The sequence below is a fragment of the Ahaetulla prasina genome, chromosome 3 (genome assembly GCF_028640845.1).
Source record: "Ahaetulla prasina isolate Xishuangbanna chromosome 3, ASM2864084v1, whole genome shotgun sequence".
NCBI classification, from domain to species: domain Eukaryota; kingdom Metazoa; phylum Chordata; class Lepidosauria; order Squamata; family Colubridae; genus Ahaetulla; species Ahaetulla prasina.
This window is the reverse complement of record NC_080541.1, coordinates 147,186,644-147,203,574: the sequence shown is the minus strand read 5'-3', so window position 1 is coordinate 147,203,574 and position 16,931 is coordinate 147,186,644. Positions and strand designations below refer to the sequence as shown.

General features: G+C 38.8%; 1 protein-coding gene across 1 annotated transcript in view; it reads left to right on the top strand.

The window, feature by feature from the left end:
• RPAP2 (RNA polymerase II associated protein 2) overlaps positions 1–14,887 on the top strand; it is a 94,589-nt gene extending 79,702 nt beyond the window's left edge. Inside the window, exon 12 of the mRNA XM_058179176.1 lies at positions 14,632–14,887. Coding sequence (XP_058035159.1) covers positions 14,632–14,866 — 235 coding nt within the window. The 3' untranslated portion in view covers positions 14,867–14,887. The remainder of the gene's footprint in view (positions 1–14,631) is intronic.
• The last annotated feature ends 2,044 nt before the right edge of the window (positions 14,888–16,931 follow it).

Here is a 16,931-nt window from a genome sequence, read left to right as displayed (position 1 = left end):
AACTACCATCCAACCATCTATACAACCATCTATTGTCCACAACCCCCAACCTACTAACACCCAAAACTAGGTATGCACGCCCCTTACCTCTTCAACACCAATCATATCAGATCTCAAATGCAAATTGATAAATGCAAGAAGCATAGTCAACAAATTACCTGAATTTATCCTCTTATTAAACAGTGGCACATTTGATATCATTTTTGTTTGTGAAACATGGCTGAATTCATCCCTTCCTGACTCCATTATCTCAAACAAAGAATATCAAGTCTATCGATCAGATCGGGAAAACCGAAGAGGTGGTGGAGTGGCTATCTTTACAAAAGACACTGAATCTAAAAATATCCAAGTAGCACATAAACTCTCTCTTCCTGAAACCATAGTATGCGACCTATCCCTTGACACTACTCTTGATACTTACTATGCTACAGAGCCCCCGACTATGACATTACCCACGCAAATATGCTAACCTCAATGCTAACATGGACTACCTCTTGCCCATACCCTCTTATCTTCCTGGGTGACTTAAATCTACCTCTCATTAACTGGACAACCAATGAATGTTCAACTGACCCAATCCATACTACACTATACAACGCTGTTACAAACCTAGGTCTTGAACAACTTGTAACTAACAATACAAGACTCAACAACTGCCTTGACCTCATCTTCTGCAACAATCCAAACTCAATTTACGGACTACAAATTAAAGAACCCTTTTCAAACAGTGACCACTGCATGATTGATTTTCGTCTCAATATCGTCCATACTTAAATCGTCATAACACCAGAACTCCCAACTACAACTTCAAGAAAGCCAATTACGACCTTATAAACAACGATCTTTCACTTCTGAACTGGCAAAATCTGTTTGCAACCTGCATAACCGCTGATGACCTCTATAGAATCTTCCTACTTGAAATCAATAGAGTCATTAAATTATATGTACCACGAATGACTACCATGTCCAAGAAAAACAAACTACCCATATCAATAAAAAAGCTTCAATCAAAAAAAATCCTCTGGAAAAGAAACAAACAAGGCTATGTTACAAACTTCAGAAACCGTTACAGAAACATATGCAACCAAATTAAAACTGAATGCACAAATTACCACACCAAGCAAGAAGAAAACCTTCTACGCACAAATTCCAATCGTGCCTTTTATAATTTTGTCAACAGTAAACTTAAAGATTCAAGATCCATCCCACCACTAAAAGATTCTAACAACAAAGAATGCAATGACGAAACAGTCAAAGCAAACCTCTTCAACATTTTCTTTGGCTCAGTTTTTGTTAACTCCGATAACACATATCCAACATTCCACAAACGAACCAGCAATGACTATGATGATTTAACTCATATAGATTTCACAGAAGACAACGTTGGTAAAGCTCTTCACAACTTAAAACCATCGCTTTCTATTGGACCTGATGGTCTATGTGCATATTTCTTAAAAACTTTCCATTAATATAGCTGAACCCCTAAGTATTATCTTTGATAAAGCTTTCACTACCAGTTCTCTTCCCAAACTTTGGTCACTAGCCACAGTCATCCCCATCTTCAAAAGGAGACCCCAGCTTAGTCGAAAACTACAGACCGATCTCCCTTTGCTCGTCACCTGCAAAGTCATGGAATCTATCATCAATCAATCCATTACCTCACACTTAGAAACTAACAACCTACTCTCCAACAAACAATTTGGTTTCAGGAAAAGTTATCATGTAACTTACAACTTCTCCACTGCAAAAACATATGGACTTCAAATCTAGATCAAGGCAAATCAATAGATGCAATCTACATAGACTTCTGCAAAGCTTTTGACTCAGTAGTACACGATAAACTTCTCCTTAAACTAACATCCTATGGCATCTCAGGACCCCTCCACAAATGGATATCTGCTTTTCTGTCTAACAGACAACAAGTGGTCAAAATTGGCAATGCTTTATCAAATCCTGTTCCTGTCAAGAGTGGCGTTCCTCAAGGCAGCGTCCTTGGACCAACACTCTTTATTCTATACATTAATGATCTTTGTGACCATATCTCAAGTAATTGTGTTCTCTTTGCTGACGATGTCAAACTATTTAACACCACAGACAACACTTCTATCATTCAAAACGACCTTGACCATCTAACCGCTTGGTCTAAAATTGGCAGCTCAAATTTCAACCAGCAAATGCTCAGTCTTACATATAGGAAAAAGAACTCTAAAACTAAGTACATACTAGATGGACATTACCTTACAGACGACCCCATCCCGTTAAAGACCTTGGAGTTTTCATGTCAAATGATCTAAGTGCCAAAGCCCACTGCAACTACATAGCAAAAAGCTCTAAGAGTTGTAAACCTAATTTTGCGTAGCTTCTTTTCCAAAACACCACACTACTAACCAGAGCATATAAAACATTTGCTAGACCAATTCTAGAATACAGCTCACCTGTTTGGAACCCTCACCACATCTCTGACATCAATACAATTGAACGTGTCCAGAAATATTTTACAAGAAGAGTTCTCCATTCCTCTGAAAACAACAAAATACCTTATCCCACCAGACTTGAAATCCTAGGCTTAGAAAACTTGGAACTCCGTCGCCTTCGACAAGACCTAAGTTTAACTCACAGAATCATCTATTGTAATGTCCTTCCTGTCAAAGACTACTTCAGCTTTAATTGCAATAATACAAGGGCAACCAATAGATTTAAACTTAATGTAAACCGCTTTAATCTAGATTGCAGAAAATATGACTTCTGCAACAGAATCATCAGTGCTTGGAATACTTTACCTGACTCTGTGGTCTCTTCCCATAATCCTAATAGCTTTAACCAAAAACTTTCTACTATTGACCTCACCCCATTCCTAAGAGGACCATAAGGGGCGTGCATAAGCGCACAAACGTGCCTACCGTTCCTGTCCTATTGTTTTTCTTTTCTTCTTCCTATATATGTTTATATGTGTATATACTATATAATCTTTTTGTATGATGTTGTGACAAAATAAATAAATAAATAAATAAATATTAATTATTATTGATTTTCCACATGTGTTCATTTCAGTGTGCAAATAGCAGAGGGGGAGATACAGGATTTCTGCTAGGGAGAATACTATTGTGGAACAATTTTTGGTTGGCTACTTTCTCTCTCAGCCCAATTCACCTCACGAGACTGTTGTTATGAGGAGATTGATTGATTGATTGATATTGATTGATTGATACCAGAAATAAAGGTGCAGGGAATTGCATTCACATTGTATTGAGTGAGAAAGAATTTGCAGGCGAATCAACTAAACTTTCTTGCAGGGATGCCCGTAAACAGAAATGTTTTGAGATAATTAACAGCTGGGAGACCTGCAATTGTTTGGGTGATCTAGTGATTACTATATTGTATATAAGAGCATGTTGATTGCGCAACAGGACAATCAATGTTCTGTACTGGTAGTCAGACGGTGTTGACAGGGGGGCAGAGATCGACCCCGAGGCGCCTCGTGTGGGGTGCCGCAGGGATCAATTCTCTCGCCTCTCCTGTTCAACATCTATATGAAGCCGCTGGGCGAGATCATCAGTGGTTTTGGGGTGAGATACCAACTGTACGCTGATGATACGCAGCTGTACTTTTCCACCCCAGGCCACCCCAACGAAGCTATCGAAGTATTGTCCCGGTGTCTGGAAGCCGTATGTGTCTGGATGGGGAGGAACAGGCTCAAGCTTAATCCCTCCAAGACGGAGTGGCTGTGGATGCCGGCACCCCGGTACAGTCAGCTGCAGCCGCGGCTGACTGTTGGGGGCGAGTCACTGGCCCCGATGGAAAGGGTGCGCAACTTGGGCGTTCTCCTGGATGGGCGGTTGTCTTTCGAAGACCATTTGATGACCGTCTCCAGGAGAGCTTTTTATCAGGTTCACCTGATTTGCCAGTTGTGCCCCTTCCTGGACCGGGATGCCCTATGCACAGTCACTCATGCTCTCGTTACCTCTCGTTTGGACTATTGCAATGCTCTCTACATGGGGCTCCCCTTGAAGAGCACCCGGAGACTCCAGTTAGTCCAGAATGCAGCTGCGTGGGTGATAGAGGGAGCGGTTCGTAGCTCCCATGTAACACCCATCCTGCGCAGACTGCACTGGCTGCCTGTTGTCTTCCGGGTGCGCTTCAAGGTATTGGTGACTACCTTCAAAGCGCTCCATGGCTTAGGACCAGGATATTTACGGGATCGTCTACTGCCATCGTCTATCTCCCAGCGACCGGTGCGTTCTCACAGAGAGGGACTCCTTAGGGTGCCGTCAGCCAAGCAATGCCGGCTGGCGGCCCCAGGGAGGGCCTTCTCTGTGGGAGCTCCTACCTATGGAACGAACTTCCCCTGGACTTTGTCAACTATCCGACCTTGGACCTTTCATGAACTTAAAACCTATTTATTCCGTCTAGCTGGACTGGCTTGATTTTTAAATTTTTAATTTGCTTTTATGGGTTTTAAATTTTTGTAAATTTTATAGGGTGTTATTGTATTTTAAATTTGGCCAATTGAATAAGTTTTTTAAGGGTTGTTCTTAGTATTGTATGTGCTGTTCTTTTTGTATTTTATTCTGGCTGTGCACCGCCCTGAGTCCTTCGGGAGAAGGGCGGTATACAAATTAAAAAATATATATATATATATATATATATATATATATATATATATATATACGACCACAATTGAGCCCCAAATTTCTGTCGCTAAGCAAGACAATGCTAAGTGAGTTTTGCCCCAATTTTATGATCTTTCTTGCCACAGTTGTTAGGTGAATCACTGTAATTGTTAAGTTATTAACACAGCTGTTAAGTGAATCTGGCTTCCCCATTGACTTTGCATGTGAGAAGATCGCAAACGGTGATCTCATAACCCCAGGACATCACACAACCATCATAAATATAAGTCAGTTACCAAGCATTTGAATTTTGATCACATGACCATGGTGATGCTCTAAAATGTTGTAAAAGTGAAAAACGTCCATAAGTCACTTTTTTCAGTGCCATTGTAACTTTAAACAGTCACTAAACGAACTGTTGTAAGTTGAGGACTATCGATACAATGAAGTCACATTTCAATCTTTCTATCGTTTCGTGCCTGACAAGAACATAGAGACCCAGTTCCAAGTTAATTTCTCTCACATTCACATTCATTTTCCCTCAGTACTTACTATCGTTCCCCGATTGTTTCTGGATACCACGTGCTGAGTAGCAATAGCCAAATGGGGCTTTTGTCCTTGTATTTTACCTGTCATCTTCTCATGGGCCTCTGCCTGGCCAGAGGATAGAAACACAGTAGTAGACAAATTACATCTGGGGCCTAACCTAACAGGATTCCCTTTATGTTTTAAGAGTCTTTGGGGATTTTCTAATGCTGTTCCTCCGTGGTGGCAAAAATGAGGCAGGTGCTTCAGGAAGCGGGTGATGGACTTAACATCACATGTTGGAAAATGGTTCTGTGTGCATCTTGTGGCTTGTCTTCTGCCGTTGGATCCAGTGGTAGATGCTATTTTATTGCCACTGCAATAAGTTGTCAACTCCCACAACTCCAGTTGGCTTGTGTAAAGAGAAATGGGAAGGGGGCCACATAGTTTGTTCCACCTCATGTGGCAAATGGCACCATTTCAGCCCTGAACTGAGAGGCCCAGCAGAATTCAGAGTCATCCCCGGGGTCTCTTAAGAAGCATGTTTCCATCCTTAAGCGTGGTTGATTGAGCAGAAGAGAAAGCAGGACATCAGGAGGCAATAAATGAGATATTTTTCAGTTAAAGAGGATACTTGCATAATATTCAGGAAGCTGATGAAGAAATATTAGTATCTTTCAAATGTTAATGTGAAGTGCCTTTAATTTTATTCCAGAAAACACACTGTCTGTGGGTAACACAGCTGAATGCAGACCATATTTTTATTTTATTTATTTATGTCATCTTTGTTGTTGTTGTTTTAAATAACTCAAGGCAATGAACATATCCAACACATCTTCCTCTTCCTATTTTCCTCACAACAAAAACCCTGTGAGCTGAGAGAGATTGACTAGCCCAAGTTCACTCAGCTGGCTTACAAGGCTAAGGTAGGACTAGAACTCAGAGGCTCCTTATTTCTAACTTTAACCACTAGGTTAAACATAACAACATTAGAATCAAGTTGTAATATATAGCTCAGAAGATTGCAAAAACTATGTGTGACGTTCATAGTTAAAAGTTTTTGAAATGCTATATAGAGGAGTGAGGCATACTGTCTTTGAAAGGGTTACTAAAGTAGCTCTTCTTATGAGAATTTTACAGCAAACTATGGAAACATCTATTTTATTCCTGCCATTACTATTATCTCTCCATTCATCTGTCTGACCATTCTTTCATCTGGATGTCTGTCCATTCGTCTGCCTATCTATCTGTCCATTTGCCTGTTGGTTGGTCCCTTTGTCTGTCCTTCTGTATGTTCATTCATCTGTCCATCCATCAGTCCGTCTGCCCATCCATCCATCTGACCCCCATCTGCCCATCTATCCACCTGTCTGTCTGTCTGTCCATCCATCCACCCATCTGTCTGCCCATTCATTTGTTCATCCCTCCGTCTGTTGGTCTATCCATCCGCCGATCTGTATGTCTTGCCATTAGTCTGTCCAAGTCTTTCCATCCATCAGTTCATCCATCAATCTGTCCGACCCTCGATCCACCATTCACATTTTGCATAACATGTCACATCTTCTGGGAATCCAGTTGAGAATCCTGAGAAGGAAGATTCATTTAGATGATCTGTAAAGATGCTGAAGCCACCTCTTCTTCAAACATTATTTTTCATACCATGATCCTGCTGAGCAGATTCTCATGTTGGAGAGCCATTTCCACCCTTTTACTGCCCTTGTCTAAACCAACAAGCCTGCTTCTAACAAGATTGGATTTGACTTATGTGATGGGACAAGAAAAGAAAAGACATTTTCCAGGAAAAGAAAATAAATATGAGATTTTCTTTTTGCAAATCAAATGCTCTGTTGATCTTTTTTAAACCCCAGAAGCTGCCAAATGTCAAATTACACAATTGGATCATTTCATTTAGAAATGTCTACACAATCATAATTGTACTAGGTCTTGGTTTACTAAACAAGGAGTCTTACATCATGACTTACAAACTACAGCTGCCTTCAAACATCATGCTGGGCCTAAATCATTACTTAATACAATGTGTCACTCAGTCCTTGACTTACAGCATTCTCCATAACTTCAATCAGAGTTTTTCCCAGCTCTGTGACAAAGAACCAGACTGATCTTCTGCATGCTAAGTATCTTGTTGCTACCTAGGAACTAGAAACCACAAGTCCAGTTGCTACAGAGTTCATCTAATAAATAGCTTCTGTTTTAAAATTTGAGTGGCTAACCAACGAAGATGAAGCCTTTCTACCAGCGCCTTCAGCAGGCAAGGCTGGGAAAATGAACACATGGCCAGCAGCATCTTTTTCGTAGCTCTCCCTTTTTTTCATTTCTTAGTAAATTAACTTGCTGATTCCTAAGCAAAGACTGTCCACAAAATACTTCTTTGCAATCAAAAGTATTCCTTTTAACAGGCTGGCTTACTCTGGGTTAAAATTAAAATTGTCACTGTTGGGTAGAATTCCTGTGATAAAAATGAAACTTTTTCCTAGACTGTTTGTTTGTTTGTTGTTTGTTTCAGACAGTACTTGCTATGGCAACCAATGTACCAATCAATCAATGGTAAAAAATATATATCTAAATTTGTACAGCAAGAGGAAAAAAAACGATCACAAGTTAAATACAAAGTTTTACCAGAGGCAAAGTAAAGAGAAATATTAGCTTTACCATATTTGAAATTGTATTTGCTGCTTGCTTTTGTATTTGGATGAAAGAATGAGGTTGCTGGGAAAGAAAAGATTCTTAGAGTTAGAAGAGCACAATTTGAGGTTTGGCTGGCATGGATATTTATGGTATGATAACGTTAAAGTTAATGTAGATACTAAAAACCTCTCTATCACATGTGCCATAATGAGAATATGGAATAAATATAAACCCAAGCTTCTGCTATGGATCTCAGCACAAGAAGCATTTTATAGAAGGGAAACAACAACCAAAGACCAACACCTACTAGGAATTATTGGGGAATTACTAAGGAGGATATAAAATTAAATCAAGAGAGCAACTCATGGCAGAAGGATAAAAGTAAGCTTGTCAGGCTAAGCCTGAGAGTGACATAGAACAATTCAATCAGAATTGAGTTCTTCATTTGCTTACACATCACAGACAGAATCTTGTCAGGTTAAACCCTGGGCCGGGATAGCTCAGGCTGTAAGAAGCCTGTTATTAGAACACAGCAGCCTGCAATTACTGCAGGTTCAAGCCCGGCCCAAGGTTGACTCAGCCTTCCATCCTTTATAAGGTAGGTAAAATGAGGACCCAGATTGTTGGGGGCAATAAGTTGACTTTGTAAATATACAAATAGAATGAGACTATTGCCTTATACACTGTAAGCCGCCCTGAGTCTTCGGAGAAGGGCAGGATATAAATGTAAATAAAAAAACAACAACCCATACTACTCTCAGCCTAATGGATATACCCTGGGGGATTCTAGGAAGTCTTTATCCTTATTCTCCTCTTCTGTCGCCTATCCATTTACGGACTAGGCTTTATGGAAATGCGCTCCCTCCTTCCCAGTGAATTGTCCACTTCACTGTCGTCCTTCATTCTAGTTCCCCATCAGTGGGCATCATCTATCACAAAGCGCAAGGCCCTGTACTCTCATTAATGCTTGCTTCTGTGAACAAGAATATAAACCCAGTTTGTTGATCATTGCCTCACCTGCTGACCTCAAAAGGTCCTTCTACCAATTTGAAAAGCTAGGGCTTGCTCCAAAAGTAGACTCTTTTGAGTTAAGTGCAACCGGTAGGGATGTATCAATACCACATTGTTTTCTTGGCCAAAATGATCATAGTTGCTGTTACTTTCTCCTAGGATTCTAACCACTCTTGGATTTTCTAGCAATCACTCAGTCAAGGCCCCAGCTGGTCCAACTCTCCTTAGCTTTTAGAATCATTGATATGTTGCAGCCCTGGCTTCTGGGTTCATCTGTTGACTATTCCAAGAATTCTATCAACTTCATTTGGGATAATGTCTTTAATCCAATAAGTGACCCTAAGACAATCCATAGCTAAGAATCCCTAAAATAAAATGGAGATGGGGAATCTGTATTCTTCACATATTACTAAATTACAATTCATGGAAACAGTGGGTATGAAAGCCAGGAATTTGAGTCCAGGAACATTGGAAAGACCCAGTGTTATCAATCGCTGCCCTAACAGATTAGCAATCAAGAATGCTGCTACTAGGGAACCGGAATATTCAGAATAGAGCTGGGAGGGACCTTAGAGGTCTTCTAGTTCAACCCTTTGCTCAAGCAGGAGAATCTATACTATTTCAGATAAGTGGCTGTCTAGACTCTTCTTAAAAACATCCAGTGATGGAGTGCCCAGGATTTCTGGAGGCAAGCTGTTCCACTGGTTACTTGTCCTCACTATTAGGAAGTTTTTCCTTAATTCCAGGTTACTTCTCTCCTTGATTAGTTTCCATCCATTGTTTCTTGTCCTGCCCTCTGGTACTTTAAAAAATTAAGTTGACCCTCTCCTATTTGTGGCAACCTTTCAAATACTGGAATGCTGCTATGATGTCCCACCTAGACCTTCTTTTCTCTAGATTAGCCAAACCCAAATCCCGTAACCATTCTTCATATGTTTTAGTCTCCAGGACTTTAATCATCTTAGTTGCTTTAATCATCTTAGTTGGAATATCACAATAGAGGTGCTAGATGATGTACAACAGCGGTTCTCAACCTGTGGGTAAGGACCACGTTGGGGGTCGAATGACGATTTGCCAGGGGTTGCCTAAGACCATCAGAAATATGGGAAGTATACTTGCGAGTCGAAGAATCGCGCTCCAATGGTTGACTCCACAAGCCAGCTGCAGGCTCTTCAAATCGCTAGCCAAATTTGGCTTCAGGCGCGATGAATTAAAAAAGAGAGAAATCTTTGCTCTGATGTCTCCCTCTCAAGCCAGCTGCAATCACTCCCAATCGCTAGCCTAATCTGGCTTCAGGCGATGAATTAAAAAAGAGAGAAATCTTTGCTCTGATGTCTCCCTCTCAAGCCAGCTGCAATCACTCCCAATCGCTAGCCTAATCTGGCTTCAGGCGCGATAAACTTAATAGGGGAGGAGTCTCCGCTTTAATGCCTCCGTCCTCAAGGCAATCGCAAGCAGTTCAGATCGCTAGCCAAAATAATTTTATGGTTGGGGTCGCCACATCGTGGGGAATTGTATTAAAGGGGTCGCAGCACTATAAAGATTGAGAACCACTGATGTACAGTAACTGCTTTTTTTTAAAATTCCAAAAGCACATATTACAGGGGAAGTTAAGAACTTCCACTCACCAGAGGAAAACATTGGGCCATATTCATCGATGGTGCAACATTTCTGATTTCAGAAGAGTTACAGCAGCAACTGGCACTTGGCTCATCAAACTGCTAGGAATCTTTCCATGGAAGAATACCACACATCACATGTATGAAGAAAGAAAAAAAAGGTGTGGGGGGGCTTTTAATTTAAAAAGCTGTAAATGACACCATACAACTTTTTTGAGTGAGTACTTTGGCTTTTAGATATGTCATAACTAGCATCTGGATGGAATATTCCAAGTACAAAGAACACAGAGAAAAGTGGATCAGATGATTAAAAAAAAGAAGAAGAAATGTATTATAGCATTGGGAGGGCCTACAAGGATGTCACTGATTCAGTGCAGCCCACCGATTTTTAACTTTATGATTCCAAATTATTAGCATCCAAGGCTATTGTTGTGCAAAAAAAAAAGAGAGGATATTTTGTAAATACAGTATATAGATCCTGGAAACTGCCAAATAGAGGTGGTCCACCAGCAGCTTGCGGAGCTGGCAGCGGAGTCAGACAGTGAGGAGGCTGGGTAGGACAATGGGTCAGTCCTGGAGTCAGGGGAAGGTCCAGATGAGGGCTCAGGCAGAGATGGGGCCAGAATCATCTGGGAGTGATGCGCGGACTCCGGAGCCTCCAGAGGTGGACAACAGAGAGGCAGAGGTACAGGAGGAGCCTGTTCCTAGTGCATGCATGTGAAGATATGCCAGAAGGCAGGAGCAGCTAAAGCAAAAAGAATGACTCGGGAATAAGGCCAGGAGATGATTGGCTCCTCCCATAAGGCTTAAAAGAGCAGCAACAGCTCTTGGGTTCTTTGTAGGAAAGCAACATTGCTACAATTATTTCTTGTCTCCTGTTTATGAACTTCGTGGGGTTCTTGCCAAGAAAAGCCTTTTGCAGGGTGCCAAAGAAGACAAAGGTTTGTGAGAAGGCTGAAGGACTTTTTCTGAAGAACTTTGAGTTGGACTTAATTTGGACTAAGCTGAGAATGAAGTAATTCTCAGCTGTTCTAATAAAATATGTTTGTTTAGGACTGATTGTGTCTCGTAATAACTATTTGGATGAAATGCTCCCGGTTCGGACCTGATCGCGCGATCCGGTAGCGATTGGGGCAGGTAGTTCGGAGAACCGGTAGCAAAAATCCCTGCCCCTCCTCCAATGCCCACGCCTCGCTGTTCCTCTTCTCTGTCCTTGAAGCTCTCGGTGGTGATATAGCTGCAAACGGCTTTAAATGACTGCCACAGCACTTCAAAGGGCCGCACTACATCTGATCAGCGCTGTAGGCAGCTAGTAGACCAGTGCCCCTATTTTTAAAGAAGGTAGACTGGTGCCTGCCAAAAAAAGGCACTTGGTAGACTAGGGCTTCTCAGTAAAAGGCAATTGGTAGACCAGGGCCTCTATTTTTAAAGAAGGTAGACCAGTGCCTCCCAAGTCTTGTATACTTTATTATTTTTATTATTTATTATTATTGACTATACCCATTCAGTCACCTGACCACCAAGCCACACCCACCAATTAAGCCACGCCCACAGAACCGGTAGGGAAAATTTTTAGATTTCACCCTGATGTAGAGTCTTTCCCACTTTCCACATGTAGAAATAAACTGGACAGGCAGTTCAATTTTAACTTCAAAAAGGGCATTCTCCTTCCCTGCAGCTGGCTAGTTTAATGAGAGTGTGATAGACTGGTTGGCAAGTGAATCTGTGCCCTGTGACAGAGAGATATGGCTGGGGAGAAGAAATTCTCAAGAAAAATCAGGAGATACCATTATTGTGTCCCAGAATTTACCACCTGAAGTAATTGCCTACTGTGACTAATGGTAAGACCGGTTTTCAATCAGAATAGAGCTGGAAGACAACTTAGAGGTTCTGGAAGACAACTTCTAGTCCAACCCCCTGCTTAGGCAGGAGACCCTATATCCAGTGGTGGGATTCAAATAATTTAACAACCAGTTTGCCAGGGGTTAGGTTGACTGGCATGGGAGGCGTGGCCCATCCCTGTCCTCCAGCTCCGTCGCACATGCAGGACGAGCTTCCTGTGATGGCCAACCGGACCCTGGGCAAACTGGTTGTTAAATTACACCCCCCCTGCTGGATCCTGGGTGCTGCGCTGTACTGCAATGAAGAAATGGGCAACGGAGCGGCCAGCTCAAGGGAAGGAGGAGGAGCAGGAAGAAGAAAGAGGAAAAGCAGCCTTCTCCTTCTCTCACTCCGGCCACTCCGCTGCCCATTTCTCCATTGCACCACGATGCCCAGGATCCACTTTGATATGGGGGTGGGTACTTTAACAACCGATTCGCCTGAACCGGTGTGAACCAACCGAATCCTACCACTGCCTATACCATTTCAGATAAGTGAATGGATGTCCAGTCTTTTCTTAAAAACTTCCAGTGATGAAGCATCCACAACTTCTGAATGCAAGGTGTTCCACTGGTTAATTGCCCTCACTGTTAGAAAGTTTCTCCTTAATTTCGGGTTGCTTCTCTCCTTCATTAGTTTCAATCCATTGCTTCTTGCCTTGCCTTCTGGTGCTTTGGAAAAATAAGTCGACCCCCCCCTTCTTTGTGGCAGCCCCTCAAATTCTTGAATACTGCTATCATGTCACCCCTAGTCCGTCTTTTCTCTAGACTGGCCATAAACAATTCCTGCAAGTGTTCTTTATATATTTTTTCCTCCAGGCCTTTAATCTTCTTAGTTGCTCTTCTTTGCTAACCTTTTCCAAAGATCTCAACATTTTTTTTGTAATGCGTTGACCAAAACTGGCTGCAGTATTCCAGGTATGGCCTTACTAAGTATTTATAAAATGGTACTAATATTTCACGTGTTTCCCCTCAGGGGTGATCTTTCAATTTAAATGTGCATGTGATTGAAGGGCCTGGCATATGAATAAACCAAATTAGCATTTGTAAGGATGGGAGCGGGGGAGTTAAGTGATACTTCTTACAATCGGCTGACATCATCATACAAATCTTTCACTGAGCATAGAAACAGATCGAAATAAGGCAGAACATGAAACTGTAGACCAGAATTCTGGGAGTTGAAGTCCACAAGTCTTAAAGCTGCCAAGTTTGAAGACCTCTGCCGTAGACCATGGTGACTGATTATGCCTCATCAGAGAATAACTCATAATTCCTGCTTATTATTAAGGTCAAGGGTCTCCAACTTTGGCAACTTTCAGACTTGTGGACTTTAACTCCCAGAGTTCCTCCCAGAATTCTGGGAGTTGAAGTCCACAAGTCTGAAAGTTGCCAAGGTTGAAGATTCCTGATTAAGGGGATGATACTGACTTAAAAGGAGGAACTAGCTGGAGCAGTCTTTGTGCCACAGTGGAGTCAGAATTAGAGGACAAAAGTTCCAATTTTTTTTCCAGCTGATCTTAATAACATAGGTGTTACCCCATGTACTGTTGCTATTTTGAGGGAGAGGCTATTGAACGGTTCTACGCCACCTGCAATTTTGAGTTGACTATGAAAATGACGAGTTTCTGTATGTCGTTTTTTTCAATAGACTGCTTGTTTCAGTAATGTTTACTCTAATGGTTCAAACCAAGGGTCTCCAACCTTGGTCCCTTTAAGACGTGTGGACTTCAACTCCCAGAGTTCCTCAGCCAGCTTTGCTGGCTGAGGGACTCTGGGAGTTGAAGTCCACACGTCTTAAAGGGACCAAGGTTGGGGACCCCTGGTTCAAACAATATTTACTGTAGGCCACCAAGAGTCACCTTGCAGGTGAAATGGGCAGCATAAAAAAATGTAATAAATAAATAAATAAAAGATCAAAGGGTGTCACCTTGTTGAAAAACTAAATCTTTGCTAGACGATTTTTGATCATGTAGTTTTATTTGCCATGGAACTTACAAAAAGGGAAAGAAAGAAACAAGGTTGAAATCTCATGTGGAATCTTATTAGAAAGATCATCTTCCAAGGGAGCTATTAATGCATCTCAACAGATCAAAAAGCAGGGATTTAACCAACTTTATTCCCAGTGATTTTAAGGAAGCCCAGTTGGATCGTGGGGTTGAGCGCACGTTAAAAAAACCAACAACCTGTAATACTCCAGGATACATCTGCGGACGATTAATTGGTCTTTAAAGGCATGCTGCCTTTAGAAGCATGGGGGGGAGGAAAATGTTCAAAACAATCCAACTAATAACCCAGTGTAAATCCTTGCTTTACCACGATCATCTGCGTCATGTTTTACAGTTGGATTCGCTCTTATCTGCAAGGAAAACAAGAAAATCAAAAGCAACAGAATGGCACAGAAACTGGGAAGGAGAAACGACTGACAAGATTGTCCGTTACTGATAAACCAGTTGAAGTGGTTTTTTTACTCAAAGAGAATGTAGCAATCAACCTGCCTTGCAGTGGGCAAAACACAGCTTTCTTTCAGGTTAAGAGTGTGCAAATATTGGTGTTACAAAAGAGCTGCTTTCTCTAACCGCATACCTGACAGAGCCCCTATACTGGGTATGCTGATTAGAGCTGATAGGGAGTTGTAATCCAGCACTTTAGGATAGTATATGGTACTTTATTATTAATATTTCTTTGTTTATGTATATGTATTAATATTAAGGATATATTTGTGAATTTAAGCATACATTTCATTGTTAATATTTGTTAATTTACATTAATATTAATTCATATTAAACATATGTTCCAAATGCTTTAATATTAATATTAATTTACATCAATATTTATATTAACATTTATTCAATGATGTTATATTCTGAAAAGAATTTATATAAAAAAGTACATAGGAAGCACAATTAGAATTAGGTATAGCATCTTCTTTTCTTTTTCAAAATAGTGCAGGGAGAATCCAGTAGCTCTTTTTACTAAGACAAATAAATTCCATTTCTGCCCAAAGGAATATGCAATTTAAAAAAAAAAAATAGTAACACAATAAAATCGTTTGTTTTTGCAGTATGAAAAGATTGCATACAGTGCACTTTTATTTGAACTGTCAGTGCTAACTGATCAGAAAGTAAGTTTGGTGTAATGATTAATATGCTGGACTTGAAGTAAGGAAACCCAAGTTCGATTCCTCCCTTAAGCGTGCAAGCGGGCAAGCCAACTCGGTAACTTTGACCCAGTCCCTTCACTTAAGAAGGCCATGGGAAACCATTTCTGAATACATTGCCAAGGAAATTGCAAAGAGTTGGCTATATAGACATCAGAAGTTAAGACTAACATGAAGGCATAGAAATAAATGAAATATTAGTCTAAGAAGATTTAACCAGATAAATATCTGCTGTTCTGAGGAGCTTGTATTGGAGTTGACCTCATCAAAAGTGTTCTAATCAAAACCAAGTTCTCCAGTCTGGTGCTCCCTTTTGGCTATATGCAATGGTGGTATTCAGCCGGTTATATCCGGTTTGGGTGAATTGGTAGCGGCAGTGGAGGCTCCGCCCACCTGCCCAGACATCATCACGTCCCATTTTTGATACTCTGCACATGTGTTGAAGGTCCTGCACATGCACGGACAGGGGTGGGTTCTAAAAAATTTTACTACTGGTTCTGTGGGCGTGGCTTATTTTGTGGGCATTATTATTATTATTATTATTATTATTATTATTATTATTATTATTATTATTATTATTATTATTATTATTATTATTATTATTATTATTATTATTATTATTATTATTATTATTATTATTATTATTATTATTATTATTATTATTATTATTATTATTATTATTATTATTATTATTATTATTATTATTATTATTATTATTATTATTATTATTATTATTATTATTATTATTATTATTATTATTATTATTATTATTATTATTATTATTATTATTATTATTATTATTATTATTATTATTATTATTATTATTATTATTATTATTATTATTATTATTATTATTATTATTATTATTATTATTATTATTATTATTATTATTATTATTATTATTATTATTATTATTATTATTATTATTATTATTATTATTATTATTATTATTATTATTATTATTATTATTATTATTATTATTATTATTATTATTATTATTATTATTATTATTATTATTATTATTATTATTATTATTATTATTATTATTATTATTATTATTATTATTATTATTATTATTATTATTATTATTATTATTATTATTATTATTATTATTATTATTATTATTATTATTATTATTATTATTATTATTATTATTATTATTATTATTATTATTATTATTATTATTATTATTATTATTATTATTATTATTATTATTATTATTATTATTATTATTATTATTATTATTATTATTATTATTATTATTATTATTATTATTATTATTATTATTATTATTATTATTATTATTATTATTATTATTATTATTATTATTATTATTATTATTATTATTATTATTATTATTATTATTATTATTATTATTATTATTATTATTATTATTATTATTATTATTATTATTATTATTATTATTATTATTATTATTATTATTATTATTATTATTATTATTATTATTATTATTATTATTATT